Source organism: Podarcis muralis, chromosome 2 (assembly GCF_964188315.1).
Source record: "Podarcis muralis chromosome 2, rPodMur119.hap1.1, whole genome shotgun sequence".
NCBI lineage: Eukaryota > Metazoa > Chordata > Lepidosauria > Squamata > Lacertidae > Podarcis > Podarcis muralis.
In genome coordinates, this window is record NC_135656.1 from 8066923 (window position 1) to 8082977 (window position 16055).

Consider the following 16055-nt stretch of genomic DNA (forward strand, 5'->3'; position numbering starts at 1 on the left):
TCCGGAAGTCTGTTTTACTTCTGAAAACGTTCAAAAGCCAAGGCACAGCTTCCAATTGGCTGCAGGAGCTTCCTCCACTAAATCGGAAGCCATGTCAGACGTTCAGCTTCCAAAAAATGTTTGCAATCCGGAACACTCCCTTCCGGGTTTGCAGTGTTCGGGAGTCAAAGTGTACGATACCAAGGCGTTCGCGAACCAAGGTACAACTGTATGGTTTTCTGGAAATCATAGCATGGTAGAGTTGGAAGGGACCCAGAGAGTCATCTAGTCCAACCCCCCTGCAATGTAGGATTCCCAGCTAAAGCATCCATGATAGATGACCATCCAACCTCGGCTTAAAAACCTCTACCAGCCTCCAAGGTGCGACAGCCCTTTAGGTATTTGAAGATGGCTATCATATCTTCTCTTTTCCATGATAAACATACCCAGCTCTCTCAACCTTTCCTTCTAAGGCTTGGCTTCCTTGATCATCTTGCTTGCCCTCCTCTGCACACTTTCCAGCTTGTCAACATCCTTAAATTGTGGTGCCCGGAATTGGGCACTGTATTCCAGGTGTGGTCTGACCAAGGCAGAATAGAGTGTACTAGTACTTCCCTTGATCTGGACACTGTTTTTAGTCTTTGTTGGAAGCCGCCCAGAGTGGCTGGGGAAACCCAGCCAGATGGGCGGGGTACAAATAATAAATTATTATTATTATACTTCTAGAATAGCATTAGCTTTTTTCACTGCTGCATCACACTGTTGACTCATTCAAAAAAAACCCCACAAATCTCTGTATGGTTGCAGAACTCCAAGCTGAGGCTGATCAAAGTCTCAGAAACTAAACTAGACATTGAGAAGAGCTAGCTACCTGTTGGAAAGGCATCAAGGTCTTCACTGTTATATGCATGATTCCAAATTGTTCCCAGCCTGGGGTTCCTACAACCTTAATTAACTGTTTAGGGTCAGGGGACATGGCCTGAAGCAAACAGAGAAGGTGATATCCAAGGGAAGCTCTGGCCAGACTCGTCACTCATCATTATAGCACCAGATTGAATCCTTTTGGCCACTTTATGTCACCTAATCTGCAGGCTGGGTAGCTGCATTGCGATGATCTAGCCATCCTTTCTGTAGTCTTGGTGCGAGAGAACAGCAGTTATCAGGCAGGTAGCTCCCTTCTTCCAGCAAACTGCCCCCAGTAGGCTGGAGAGAAAGGCGCCTTTATCTTGCTTTGAGTGAGCAGGTGCCTTACAAATACACAAACTGTCTATACATTTTACTGCTGTTTAGCGATGGTTTGATCTTGTCAATGTCAGGGTAGCCTTGGTGTTCTTTTGTCTTTTCTAAGAAATCTTACTGTTATAGAATCATAGAATTGTAGAATTGGAAGGGACCTCAAGGGTCGTCTAGCCCAACCCCTTGCAATGCACAAATCTCAACAATCAGTCTCCCATCCAATTTGAAACCAGGCTGGACCCTGCTTAGCTTTGAAAATGTGCCAGCAGTTTTAGTGCTGCACCACTAGGAGGATAAGCCACCAAGGAGATAAAAATTGAACAACAACGTAACTTGCTGATGAAGTGCTTTTTCAACACCTTATTTTAATTTTAAAAAAAATCTTTTTTTAAAAATCTAGGGCTTCTTCTTCTTCTTCTTCTTCTTCTTCTTCTTCTTCTTCTTTGGCAATCACTCGTAGCCGAGTAAGATTGCCTTCCATAAACATGGTTTTAACAATGAGTCAGTATGTCACTGTGAATGCCAATTCTGGATCCACACGTCCTTCCACAGTGGGGACATTGGTTTCCGGGCAGGAGTTGATCAGAGCAATCATGGCTATGAGCCGCGATGACCATGCTCCACCTCCACAGTCAGAGGCAGCAATGCTTCTGAACACCAGTTGCTGGAAACCACAGGTGAGGTGAGCGCAATTGCACACAGGTCCGGCTTGCAAGTTTCCCATAGGCATATGGCTGCCCACTAGGAGAACAGGATGCTGGACTAGGTGGGCGGTTGGCCTGATCCAGCAGGTCTCTTTATATGTTCTTATGTACCATACAGTCATGGGACGCAGGTGGTGCTGTGGGTTAAACCACAGAGCCTAGGGCTTGCCGATCAGAAGGTTGGCGGTTTGAATCCCCGCGACGGGGTGAGCTCCCGTTGCTCAGTCCCAGCTCCTGCCAACCTAGCAGATCAAAAGCACGTCAAAGTGCAAGTAGATAAATAGGTACCGCTCTGGCGGGGAAGGGAAACGGCGTTTCTGTGCGCTGCTCTGGTTCACCAGAAGCAGCTTAGTCATGCTGGCCACATGACCCGGAAGCTGTACACCGGCTCCCTCAGCCAGTAAAGCGAGATGAGCGCCGCAACCCCAGAGTCAGTCACGACTGGACGTAATGGTCAGGGGTCCCTTTACCTTTACCTTACCGTACAGTCATACTTCATGTTACGTTTGCTTCAGTTTGCGCGTTTTCAGGTTGTGTCCTGTAGCGACCCGGAAATACCAGAAAGGGTTACTTCTGGGTTTTGCCACTCGCGCATGCGCAGATGCGCAAAATGACGTCACACACATGTGCAGAAGTGGCGAATCGTGACCTCCGAGCGCAGACGTGGGTTGCGTTCTTTTCAGATTGCGAATGGGCCTCCGGAACGGATCCCATTCACAACCAGAGGTACCACTGTAATCCAAAAGGAACTGACGGCTAGTGAATTTGCAATTCTAGTGTGTAGCTGGTCACAACCCAGGAGGGAGAGAGGAGTGACATTTTACTGTCTTCTTCCTGCTTTCCAGTCTAGGTTGGGCAAAGAGTAATGTTTTTATTTGGCACAGATGCATGTAGATTTGGTGGGGATTCCAAATTTGGGGGTGCAGTTCCTTGTTTCCAGCTGAGCTGTGATAGTCAGGGGCAGCTGAAGCAAGGCAGTGTGGAACTTAAGGTGATATGGCTGTGAATGACACATTACTATTTTTATATCTACATTTGTTGAGAGTTGGTGAAACCTTTATTATTGGTCTTACATGACAGCTTCACTAATTGGCGTAGGCAGAGAGGTGCTAATAATGTAATAATAATTTATTTATACCCCACCCATCTGGCTAGGTTTCCCCAGCTACTCTAGGTGGCTCCCAACAGAATATTAAAAACACAATAAAACATCAATCATTAAAAACTTCCCTAAACAGGGCTGCCTTCAGATGGCTTCTAAAAGTCAGATAGTTTATTTCCTTGACATCTGGTGGGAAGGTGTTCCACAGGGCAGGTGCCACCACCGAGAAGACCTTCTGCCTGGTTCCCTGTAACGTTACCTCTTGCAGTGAGGGAACCACCAGAAGGTCCTTGGAGCTGGATCTCACTGTCCGGGCTGAGTTGATGGAGCTGTTTAGAACCAATTTCCTTGATGCTTTGCACAACTCTTGGGTTTGGGTCCATTTGTGCTGATATTCTCACTGCTTCCTCTTCTTCTTCCTCCTCCTTCACCTCCTGTTTCAGCAACTTCTCTTGGACTCTGTTCCACAGCAAACATCCTCCTCAGTCCTACAACCTTTTGTCCCTGCGGTACTTTATATTACCTGTGGCAGGTGCCGGGCTGAGCCAGGCCTCCTCAGGTATAACTTGCAGCCTCATGGTAAAGCAGGTGTCAATGGGCATTAATATCCCTGTCCATGGCTAGCAAAACCAGAATAAAGTAGGTGAAAATTTGCTCAATAAAGTATGCAGAATAAGAGCAAGCACATTAACTCCATCCATGTGTTAAAACCATAACAAATTGCAGAATTTGAGTCTTATGTTGGTGATGGATTTTAATGTTTTTAGCATAGAGGAGGTACAGTTCTGACACTGGGTGCCAGCTGGGCTGCACTGATGCAACAGTAGTCCTTTGTAGGCACACAAGGAAAGACAAAGGCAGTTCATCTGGGGCCACTTTGTTCGTTGCAAGCAGAACAAATGATAGCAAGGCCCCCATGGACCCATAGAATATGATAAGATGTTCTGGGCCCAGAGTCTCCCAGGGAAGCAAAACAGACAAGAGGGGAGGGGGAAGAAGGGTCCCATAGCTTGGCAGGAGAGCACATAATTTGTATGTCCTGGGAGAAATCTTGGCTTAAAATGATCACTAGTTGTGGGGTCTGCAGATCGCAGGGCCAGACGGTTACTTCTTCTAGTAAGGTAAAGGGACCCCTGACCTTTAGGTCCAGTCATGACCGACTCTGGGGTTGCGGCGCTCATCTCGCTTTATTGGCCGAGGGAGCCGGCGTACAGCTTCCGGGTCATGTGGCCAGGATGACTAAGCTGCTTCTGGCAAACCAGAGCAGCGCATGGAAACGCCGTTTCCCTTCCCGCCGGAGTTGTACCTATTTATCTACATGCACTTTGACGTGCTTTCGAACTGCTAGGTTGGCAGGAGCTGGGACCGAGCAATGGGAGCTCACCCCGTCATTGCGGGGATTCGAACCGCCAACCTTCTGATCGGCAAGTCCTAGGCTCTGTGGTTTAACCCACAGCGCCACCCACTCAGGTAGCTCCAAGTACCTGAGACCAATTGCTAGAATTGGAGCTGAGAAAGCTGGAGCCAGAAATGCAGATGTGAAAGAGATAACCAGCTACCTGACATTTAGAAGACATCTGAAGGCAGCCCTGTTCAGGGAAGTTTTTAATGTGTGACAAATAATAAATTACAATTACAATTACAGTGGGCAGAAGATGCTTCTCTGTTCCGTGAATTTATGTTAGGCCTGGACAATGCAGAGGCTTCATGTTGCCTGCCAGTTGCTGGGGGCATTATGGAACATCCTGTTTCCTTTGTGTGCTATCTCCTGTCTGGCCTGACCCCAGACTGTACTGATGGTAGAAGCTAAAGTGTTCTGTGAGGGTGGGTTCTGGGGGAACGCCTGCAGCAACTGAAACCTCCTCAGGCAGCAGCCATTTTGAGTTCAGCCACTGTTGCTAGAGTCTCATAGGTGAAATCTACACACACATGAAAAATGCTGTGAAAATACTTTAAAAAAATGTTTTGAAAAATATGTTGAATTTGCCATAGCTCACCATCGCCATCTAATGTCCCATTTGTATATTGCACTTTACAAAACACTTACATATTTGCAGTTGTATAGGTGAGTCCATAGTGTTAAATAAAGGCTGTTTCTTTTGTTCTGCAGTTCAGTCTTTGGTGGAATCATTTTGTAAAGTTTGCAGTAGCTAAATGTCGCCCACACAGTTTGGGAGAGCTGATTTGGCTAGGGTCCGGTTGCATGAGATTCCCAGTTCATTTCTCTAGGATGCTGGCAGCCACTCTCCAAGTTTTGAGGCAGAAGTCTCTTTCATCCCTACCTGGAGATGCCAAGGAAATGCCTTCTGCATGCAAGGCAGCTACTGAACCTCTGAGCCAGGGCCCTTATCCTAGCAGATTCCTGTTAATTGGACGTTGGTACTCAAAGCAGTGAAGGGACGCGGGTGGTGCTGTGGGTTAAACCACAGAGCCTAGGACTTGCCGATCAGAAGGTCGGCAGTTCAAATCCCCATGACGGGGTGAGCTCCCGTTGCTCGGTCCCAGCTCTTGCCCACCTAGCAGTTCGAAAGCACGTGAAAGTGCAAGTAGATAAATAGGTACCGCTCTGGTGGGAAGGTAAACGGCATTTCCGTGTGCTGCTCTGGTTCGCCAGAAGCGGCTTAGTCATGCTGGCCACATGACCAGCTGTCTGCGGACAATCGCCGGGTCCCTCGGCCAATAAAGCGAGATGAGCGCCGCAACCCCAGAGTCGGTCACGACTGGACCTAATGGTCAGGGGTCCCTTTACCTTTACCTTTTTACTCAAAGCAGCACACACCTTTCTGTCCTGCACTGGTTTGGAGAACTTGCATGTCACTTTTTTGGGCCAGTCAAAAAATGTTCCAGCGAAGAAGCTTTCCTCCTTCATGGGCCACCCCCAGGATCTCCAGAAGGAGTCATGCTTCAACCTTCCTGAGACCTAATTCACAAACACTTACCCTGGATGAAGATTTGCCTGCTCCTGTGTTTTGGTCCTGGACGAGCGCCGTGAGATCTAACAGAGTTCTTTTTGTCATTCCCTTCTCAGTCTTGGTGTCCAAATCCTCCCCGAAGAAGCCTCGCGGCCGGAACATCTTCAAGGCTTTCTTCTGTTGCCTTCGCGCACAGAATGTCGGGCAGTCGGGCTTTGGTGGGGATCATGGCCCACACAAGGAGGAGACCAGCACCATTGCCAAGGTGAGTGGAGGCTGACGCAGCGATCACTGAATGACACCCAGAGAGTATAACAGGCAGTGCTAGTAGTATCTGAGCTTCTTTTCTCTAGTTGCTTTCTGTATTCTAGCTATCCAGGTTTAGGGTGTGCCCCATTAGGATATCAACTCTGTCCTAGTTCTCCAGCTACCCAAATCCTGAAATTATCCCTGTCTCTGTGTAAATGATCTCTCTCGCTTGACACTTCCTCTCATCAGCATTTTAAACTTTTTAAACTCCCGGCTGACCAGAGTTCACAAGATACCTTTGTTAGCCTCTGTTTACATCTGACTGGCTCTCTCCCAATCAAAAATGGCTTTCAGGAGGGAGCAGTTACTTTGGATCGGAAGCAAGTGCTTCTACGGCCATTTCAGACATTACAGCGCTGCTGTGTAGGAAATAGCATAAACCCCCCACGCAGAGCATGATCCACGACTATTGTGAATATCAGTATTTCACTGCTTGCTAATGAGCTGGGAAGCCATGGCTAGTCTTTGTGGGATGACATATAAGTGGGCTTCAGCCTATTTTCTATCCAGGGGAGGAAACCTCTTGTACAGTGGTACCTTGGTTCTCAAACTTAATCCGTTTCGGAAGTCTGTTCCAAAACCAAAGCGTTCCAAAACCAAGGCACGCTTTCCCATAGAAAGTAATGCAAAGTGGATTAATCCATTCCGGACTTTTAAAAACAACCCCTAAAACAGCAATTTAACATGAATTTTACTCTCTAATGAGACCACTGATCCATAAAATGAAAGCAATAATCAATATACTGTGCTATAAAATAAACAAGACAGCATTGTAGATGATAAAAATTAGAATTATTTTTTTCTTACCTGCACTGATGATAGTCATTGTTTGTATAGGGTTTTTTTATCCATTTCTGCAATCAATCAATCAATCAATCAATAGCTGAACTGGGTTCCACACAGTCACAAAAACAAATTAACCAAAAAGGCCCCAAAAACAAAAACGCGAAATAAATAGCAAAAACAAAAGTGCCAAACTTAATCCGTTCCGGAAGTCCGTTTGACTTGAAAAGTTCGAAAACCAAGGTGCAGTTTCTGATAGGTGCAGATGCCCTGGAAATAATAACTGACAGCTGCATCAGATGTTCAGCTTCCAAAAAACATTCAAAAACCGGAACACTTACTTCCGGGTATTTGATGTTTGGGAACCAAGGTGTTTGAGTATCGCGGCGTTTGAGATCCAAGATACCACTGTAGATGCTGCTGGTCTCATAGCCCCATCCCTCCTCAAAACATGCATTTGACCACATTGTTGCTGCCACCCCATCTATAGATATCCCCCTCCGCTTTTAAAAAAGAAATATATATGAAGCTATATGTGGTAAAGGGATGCGGGTGGCGCTGTGGGTTAAACCACAGAGCCTAGGACTTGCCGATCAGAAGGTCGGTGGTTCGAGCCCCGCGACGGGGTGAGCTCCCGTTGCTCGGTCCCTGCTCCTGCCAACCTAGCAGTTCGAAAGCACATCAAAGTGCAAGTAGATAAATAGGTACCGCTCCGGCAGGAAGGTAAACGGCGTTTCCGTGCGCTGCTTTGGTTCGCCAGAAGCGGTTTAGTCATGCTGGCCACATGACCCGGAAGCTGTACGCCGGCTCCCTCGGCCAATAAAGCAAGATTAGCGCCGCAACCCCAGAGTCGGTCACAACTGGACCTAATGGTCAGGGGTCCCTTTACCCTTTTTATATATGGTAAAGGAAACTACTGCTGATCACATATATAGAGTGCTCTTCCTCTCAGCACTGAATTTTCAGCCTGTCTCCCACACACTTTAGAGTTAAGGAGCTGAGGCTTCCTTCTGGGTCAGTTAGCAGGGCTCCCACAGTGTTGTCAGTCAAGAAATCTTTTCATTGAAGACTTGAGCCTCCACCAGCCTCCATCACAGCCCAAGCTTTTGAGGCTTGTAGGATCACCTGTGTCAACCTGAACCTACTCGTCCATTACCACCACTCTTTCATTCTAGGTAGAAAACGCAGCCTTTAGGATTCTGCTCCTTAAAAACTTAGTGGGTAAATTCAGAGGCTTACTGAGATCCCTGATAGTAGTATTACACAGCCTTGCCTTTTTCATGATACCTACATCTCTGCTTTCCTCTTTCCCCTCCCCTTTTAGTCTGATCTGTTGCAGTGTCTTCAATACCAGTTTTACCAGGTATGTCTTTGTTCCAAAGCCAAGGGAGATCTGCATCACCTCTTTAGCCAGGACTGTGTTTACCTTGTGCGCAAGAGTGCAAAAAAACATTCTCCACTGAGATGAACTTGTGTTTCGATTCTGAGATCAGAATAAATGCAAGCAAATCTGCTCATCATTTGGTTGCATTACATACCTTTTCCCGCTAGCCATGGGAAGTGGACGAGGAGATATAATCAAAGCCCCACACCCTGATCTCTGCAAGTTCTGCTTTTCATACTCCACACCAACCTTTTGCCCTGCTCTTCCCAGGCAAAGATCTGTGCTTTAGAAGCTCCATGTCCGAGCTGGGGTTTTTTGCCAGCTCCTTAGTGCTCTTTAGGGACGTGGGTGGCACTGTGGGTTAAACCACAGAGCCTAGGACTTGCCGATCAGAAGGTCAGCGGTTCGAATCCCTGCGACGGGGTGAGCTCCCGTTGCTCAGTCCCTGCTCCTGCCAACCTAGCAGTTCGAAAGCACGTCAAAGTGCAAGTAGATAAATAGGTACCGCTCCGGCCGGAAGCAGCGTGTTCGTGCGCTGCTCTGATTCGCCAGAAGTGGCTTAGTCATGCTGGCCACATGACCACATGAGCTGTATGCCGGCTCCCATGGCCAATAAAGCGAGATGAGCACCGCAACCCCAGAGTCGGTCACGACTGGACCTAATGGTCAGGGGTCCCTTTACCTTTATTTTAACTTAATTTTGACTGTTCCAGGCTAGATAATCTCCACAGTAACAAGGGCCAGAAATGTTCTTGAGTGAAAGAAGGAAAGAAAGAGAAAAACAGAGTGGTTTTTAAAAGTGCCTTCCACATACATGCCTCCAGGCAGCGTACGAAATATGCCAAATGATGCTCTAGATACCAAATTCCACTTCTGCATGGCATAATGATGGGCGCACAATGTACACACAGTCCTGCCTACATATGTGTGTGCACATGTGCATGTGGGTATTTGTGTTTGTGAGTGTGGGAGAAAAGAGACCTTCACTTACTAAGCAAATTTCTCTTCTTGCCCCGCTGCTATCGAGAGAGGTATCGGTCGCAGACCTCATTCATACGAAGAGCCAGACTTCTTCTGGGGTCAGCAGGAGAAGCAGTCACATGGTTGAATGTTTCGCAATGGGCGGGGACTTCTACACGTACCAGACTAGCACATCTGGGAGAAAGCTGGCCTGCAACTCTTCTTGACAGCTCTCTTCCTGTGTGAAGGGGCTAATGGCATGAACCTGCAATCGGAAAAAGGTTGCAGTCCAGCGACAGCATTCCCAGCTCACCAGCGGTGCAGAAGCAGCCTAAGCTGGTGGGTGCATCAGGCCATATTGCAGCGCAGTTTTCACAAACAGACAGAGTGCTTCTGAATGCAAACTACTGCTGCCTCCTCACTGTAACGTCTCTCTCGGGGCAGCTGCCTCTCCAACGTCAGCCATGTGGAGATTGCTATAAGTAGTTCCCTCTGGTGGGTGCCTCCACATGGAAAGAGCCTCAGGCATGACAATCTTGTCGTGCAGTCTAGACAGTTTCCCCCATGATACCAATAACTTCCAAGGGCAAACGAAAATAAAAATGCACCATTGTGTAGAATATTGCTTGCCCTATTGTCAGCAAAGGCAAACTCCGGCCCTCCAGATGTTTGGGACTACAATTCCCATCATCCCTAGCTAACAGGACCAGTGGTCAGGGATGATGGGAATTGTAGTCCCAAACATTCGGAGGGCCGGAGTTTGCCTATGCCTGCCCTACCGGCATGGTAGGCTTTTGGAAGGGAATGGGATCCCTAGCCACCTGTTGGCTATTTTTATTCAGTTTTTGAATTTGCAGCATGGTTGGCTTTCATTGGGCTCGACCTGGTGCATGCATTTCTGAGGTGCTAAACTCCTTTTGCAGTGGGGTTCGTTTTTGAAAAAATCATACTTCCCTTTCAATAAATGTCTGTTCGAAGCAAGAGGTAGCCTCTGCAGTGCTGATGTACTGCAGAAATAGGGAACGTGTGGCTCTCCAGATGTTGTCAGGTGCACCTCTCATTATTCTTGACCATCTGCCATGTTGGTTAATGGGAGTCTGAGTCCAGCAAGATGTGGGGAGCAACAGGGTCCCCACCTGGCGTAGGACCAATCTCTATAAAAATGCCTCCTGGCGCAAAATTGTAGTGATGAAGCTGCAAAACAAGGACTTTTTACCTCAGTTAGAACAAAAGAGGAGTTAGTACAGTGGTACCTTGGTTCTCAAACTTAATCCGTTCCGGAAGTCCGTTCCAAAACCAAAGCGTTCCAAAACCAAGGCACACTTTCCCATAGAGAGTAATGCAGTATGGATTAATCCGTTCCAGACTTTTAAAAACAGCCCCTAAAACAGCAATTTAACATGAATTTTACTATCTAACGAGACCATTGATCCATAAAATGAAAGCATTAAACAATCACACAGTCACACTACCAATCAATCAGTTGCTGAACTGGGTTCGACACAATCACAAAAACAAAACAAAAAAGCCACAAAAACGCAAAATAAAAAGCAAAAACTGACAGACCTCAGCGTAACACTCAAAACGGAAGAGTGGCACTCAAATTGGAAGCATAACGCTCAAAACGGAGCACGTTTTGCTTCTGAAAAAATTCTCAAACCGGAACACTTACTTCTGGGTTTGCAGTGTTTGGGTTCCAAGTTGTTTGAGTACCAAAGCGTTTGAGAACTAAGATACCACAGTATTGAGATTTTTGTTGTTAAAATTTGCATAGTAAGGGAAGTGCAAAGTTGGGATGACACCAACTCACCCCACCTTTTCATATGTAGGCTGGTGGGTCTTAAACTGGCTGTGGCTACTCTGGAAAGAAATATTAGGACCACATTACAGAGATTGTTAAATAAGTCAACGGGGGGTGCTTCCAGGAAGGTGTTCATTGTAGGATTGGTGCTTTGTTATGCATGCAAGTTTTTTGCAGCATTGACATCATGTCAGTGAAATAAAAATGCCAGCCCGTATTCTCCCCCCACCTGAAGCACACACACATTATCAGGAAAGCTTCAAGAATGCCACGAGGTCTAGCGATGGCCATTAGCTCAAGTGACTTTTGACGATAACCCGTTTCTTCATTTGGGGTCATAGCTGATCAAATGCTCTCGTGCACAGGCCTCTTGTACCTTTAATGGTTGTATGGAAGAGCAAATAATTCTCAAATCCTTTTCTTCTGTGCAATGGTTGAAGAGTCACAGAAGCCTTATTCTCTGTTGCTGCTGGTCAACCTACAAAGCGATGCAAAGCACACATACACACACTAACCCAAATAACACTTCCCTTTATTCTGATCTGTGCCATTTCAAACTCTAAACTTTCTTACCAGAGGTTGCCAGTTGCTCTGTAGTCTTAAAACCTCCCTTCAAAAAAATAAAAATTGAGAGTTCTAGCAAAAACGTGGAAAGATTCATGAGGACCAGAGCCTTAGGCCGTTTGAAAGTTTTTGCATAGGGTTTCTACTCCTTGTTGGCATTGCCTGTGCTATTCTCTAAACACAAGATGGGAAAAGTTTTGAAGGACTTCATATCAGGCTTCCCCAGTGCTTTGAAGCTTGTTAAATATACCTCCAGCAACATGATTCACCATGCCAATGGTGGCTAACTTTCCTCTCTTCTTCTAGATTCCTGGGACGTGCCTTCTCCCTGAGGTGACTCTGCAAGACCAGGGCCGAATCTGTGTGGTGATTGATCTGGACGAGACCTTAGTGCACAGCTCCTTCAAGGTGACGTTCTAAGGATACTCCTCCTTTTCCGAGAAGTGGGGGGGTAGGGGTCGAGGCAGAAGGCATCCTTGGCCCACCAGACGTTGCTGGACTACAAGTCTAATCATCACTGGCCATCTGGTTGGGGCTGATGGGAGTTGTAGTCCGGCAACACCTGGAGGACCACAGGTTCTCCATTGCTGACAGTGCAGGAGAGGACTAGTTTGGTGCAAGTCAGCTCCCTCTGAGAACAGCTGCAAAGGCATATGAAGGGATGAGGGCCTTATGGAATATCAGTGTGAAGGATAGGACTGGGGCTTTGGGAGTTGAACAAAAGGACCTCAATTTCATTGTTTTCCTGGTTAGAAGTTTTCTAAACCCAGAGGGTTGTATCCAGTGCAGACTGTACATCAACAGAATGGACTTCTGCTCATTCAATGGGACTTCCCCTTCCCCTTCTCCCCCCTCAGAGCCACCCACACAGCCTAGCCATGTACCTTCAGATTCTGCTCCAGATGGTTGTGGAGTCTTCTGGAGCTGATTTTGATGTCTCTGCAGGAGGCTGCAAGGGGGAAAGAGAGCAAGGTTAAGTCAATGAGGTCCACTTGCATGGTGGTGCATTCTTTGAAGAATCTCCTTGGTTCTCCCATTATTTTAATAAATTAGTTCTGTGTCTACAACCAGTTACTACTGCATACCAGACACACAATGCTGTTATTCCTGGGAATGGAGAAGGAAGCCTATTTATTCACGGCGGTTTCCATTTCTGCCCTGGGAAGGTGGCTTTGAACCCTTCCCACTTCACCCCTACACGTAAACTCTGCCACTGGAAGAAATTTATAATCTCTGTGTCTCTGGTTCTGATCAGCAAATTCTGAAGAAGCTATCAGGGGACCGAACAGGCAACAGGAGTTAGAAGGACTCAGCGATTGATTCCCTGACAATTCATTTGATTCTGTTATTAGGTGCCTTGTTGTTTCAGGCAGGGCCACATTCCATTATGGCAGCCTTCCAGGGGCCACATGGAAGAAGCAAAAGTGGACAGGGCAACAGATGTGACTCCTGCCTTTGTATGCTAATACATCCCAGCCACGCAAATCTCTGAGTTTTCCACACACGCATCCTGGCATTGATGGATGTGGCCTGGGCAAAGTCTCAAAGGACCAGATACAGTGGTACCTCAGGGTACATATGCTTCAGGTTACATATGCTTCAGGTTAACCCAGGTTAACTCCGCTAACCCAGAAATAGTGCTTCAGGTTAAGAACTTTGCTTCAGGATGAGAACAGAAATTGCGCAATGGCGGTGCAGCGGCAGCGGGAGGCCCCATTAGCTAAAGTGGTGCTTCAGGTTAATAACAGTTTCAGGTTAAGAACGGACCTCCAGAACGAATTAAGTATTTAACCCAAGGTACCACTGTATTCAGCCAGACATCTGAAGGCAGCCCTGTTTAGGGAAGCTTTTAATATTTCACAGACCACTGTATTTTAATATTTTGTTGGAAGCCACCCAGAGTGGCTGGAGAAACCCAGCCAGATTGGCGGGGTATAAATAAATTATCATCATCATCATCATCATCATCATCATCATCATCATCATCTATGAACCAGAGATTCCCTGCCACTGGTTTGAGTGGACATGACTGCCATTTTAAAAGTGGCAGTACTGGTAAATCGAGCCAAACCCAGTGAGCATCAGATAGTGTCCTTAGGTGCAGAGATTGGCGTGACTTATGGTTATGGTTATGGACTTATGGTTAGAGTGGGGCAGAATTGTGTCTTGTTACCTTCCAAAAACTAACATGCACCTTTTATAACATTTCTCAGCCAATCAACAATGCTGACTTCATAGTGCCTGTTGAAATAGAGGGGACAACCCACCAGGTAAGGATGCTGCCACTGGGGGGAAGGTCCCCTACCCACCCACCTTGTCAACAGTTTTGGGTTCTCATTGGCATCTGTTCTGGAAGTGGGGCAGCAGAGGGAGGGGGCAATCTCATTTTATGAGCCAAGGAGACCGCCTCCCGTTTTGGTGCTGTAAAGAAGAGGAGGAAGACCGTTCTATGAAGGCTTCGGCCTGGTTCAAGTAATCCAGGATAGGCTGTTACCAGGCAACACGGCCTATTCTTGATTACTTGTTTCAGGAGGTAGCTGCTTCCAGCGGATGTTTAAGGAGGAATGGCTTGGATCGACTGCGCGGCAGCAAGAGCTCTGGGAGAGAGAAAAGCGACCAGCTGGTGGGGAACCCATGAGGAATCTTGATGTGCTTTGCAGCATTTATTGCTTCTTTGCTGTATTCCGTTCACCACAATGCCTGTCGCAGTTTGTATTCATTTAAAATGCATTAGGGTTAGTCTAAGTATGCTAAGGGGGACACGGGTGGCGCTGTGGGTTAAACCACAGAGCCTAGGGCTTGCTGATCAGAAGGTCGACGGTTCGAATCCCTGTGACAGGGTGAGCTCCCGTTGCTCGGTCCCTGCTCCTGCCAACCTAGCAGTTCAAAAGCACGAAGTGCAAGTAGATAAATAGGTACCACTCTGGCGGGAAGGTAAACTGTGTTTCCGTGCGCTGCTCTAGTTCGCCAGAAATGGCTTAGTCATGCTGGCCACATGACCCAGAAGCTGTACGCCAGCTCCCTTGGCCAGTAAAGCGAGATGAGCGCCTCAACCCCAGAGTCATCCATGGGGTCCCTTTACCTTTCAGCATGCTAAAGGGCAGTTGTTTCCCTATCCATCAATAAGGATGCTGGTGACTTGAAGAAGTCAGCTGGTAGTTTGCCACACCTCAACCAGCAAAACAGCTTCCTCCAGAGTTCCCAGTTAAGGAAAAAGCTCCTCTCCCATACATTTCAAAGTAGCAAAGTGTTCATTATCTACAGACACAAGACAAAGCTAAACAGCACTGTCTAATATAGACAACTCTTCTGGTCTCTGAAGTAAAGATGCATATGTACAGAGAATTCCAATAATACTATATCACCATGCTAGCTAACGCTGCTGTGTGAAACTCACAGCCTCTTCCCCTGACTCTCACAGATTCAGAGTCAGACAGCAAACAGGACAGGGCATGGACAAGACAAGACGGCATAATGAAAACAATGCCCTAGAGCAGGGGTCTGCAACCTTTAAGACAAAAAGAGCCACTTGGACCCGTTTCCGAAGAAAAAACAACAACTGGGAGCCGCAAAACCATTGCGACATTTTAAACAAATATATCTCCGGAGCCGCAATCTGACAGCAGACGGGAAGGTGACGTCGGGACGGTGCGTGACTAACGCACGCACCGGCCCCATGCGACGTCACAGCCAGTACAGCGCCCGCCACAGTGAGGAGTGTCGGGGCGCACAATGCGCCTCCTCCCCTCGCTAGTATCCGCCCCGGAGCCGCGGCAAAGGTGTAAAAGAGCCACATGCGGCTCCGGAGCCGCGGGTTGCAGACCCCTGCCCTAGAGACTGTTATACCCATCTCTACGCACACTTCATATTTCCTGAAGCAATGGGAGGGCGAATGACTCATGCACTCAACCTAGCTGATTTTGCTATGGTAACTCGGTGCACCTGGTACCCTTATCTCAGAACATCCAGACATGTGCTCCTCAAGAAATGATTCCAAGCACACAGTAATTTAACCCATTGTTCACATTACACCACTAAAGGGGAGGCATTCTTTTACTTGCCTCAGTTTTCTTCTTTTTTTAGATAGCCATGTCACACAAAAAGGAGTGGAGCTTGTGTCCTGTTCAGTGATAAAGGGTTAATGGACTAAAATGGCAACCCACTGGGAAGTTGTGGGTTTGTGCCACACTCTCTGAAATGAGCACATTGCTAGTTCTCAGGGTGGGCACCTCCGGAACACAGAGCCAGAGACCAAAAAAGTGTTTCAGTCTTATAGGGCCAAGCCTCAGTCAGACCCCAGTGCCTTAACTCTCTTTCACCC

The 16055-nt window shown here is 47.2% G+C and overlaps 1 protein-coding gene and 1 long non-coding RNA gene across 4 annotated transcripts in view; one reads left to right on the forward strand and one right to left on the reverse strand.

Annotated features, from left to right (window-relative positions):
* CTDSP2 (CTD small phosphatase 2) overlaps positions 1–16055 on the forward strand; it is a 65220-nt gene that overhangs the window by 40799 nt on the left and 8366 nt on the right. For 2 of the 3 annotated variants that reach the window (XM_028721501.2, XM_028721499.2), the window contains exons 2-5: positions 6050–6198; positions 8350–8388; positions 12041–12142; positions 13948–14004. In XM_028721501.2, coding sequence (XP_028577334.1) covers positions 6050–6198; positions 8350–8388; positions 12041–12142; positions 13948–14004 — 347 coding nt within the window. The remainder of the gene's footprint in view (positions 1–6049; positions 6199–8349; positions 8389–12040; positions 12143–13947; positions 14005–16055) is intronic. The other variant, XM_028721500.2, reaches the window with a different exon arrangement.
* Positions 11543–14355, reverse strand: LOC114593026 (uncharacterized). Its single transcript, XR_003705573.2, has 3 exons — positions 14048–14355; positions 12619–12683; positions 11543–11648 (listed from the first exon to the last, which is right to left on the reverse strand). It is a non-coding gene; the product is annotated as an uncharacterized LOC114593026 (long non-coding RNA).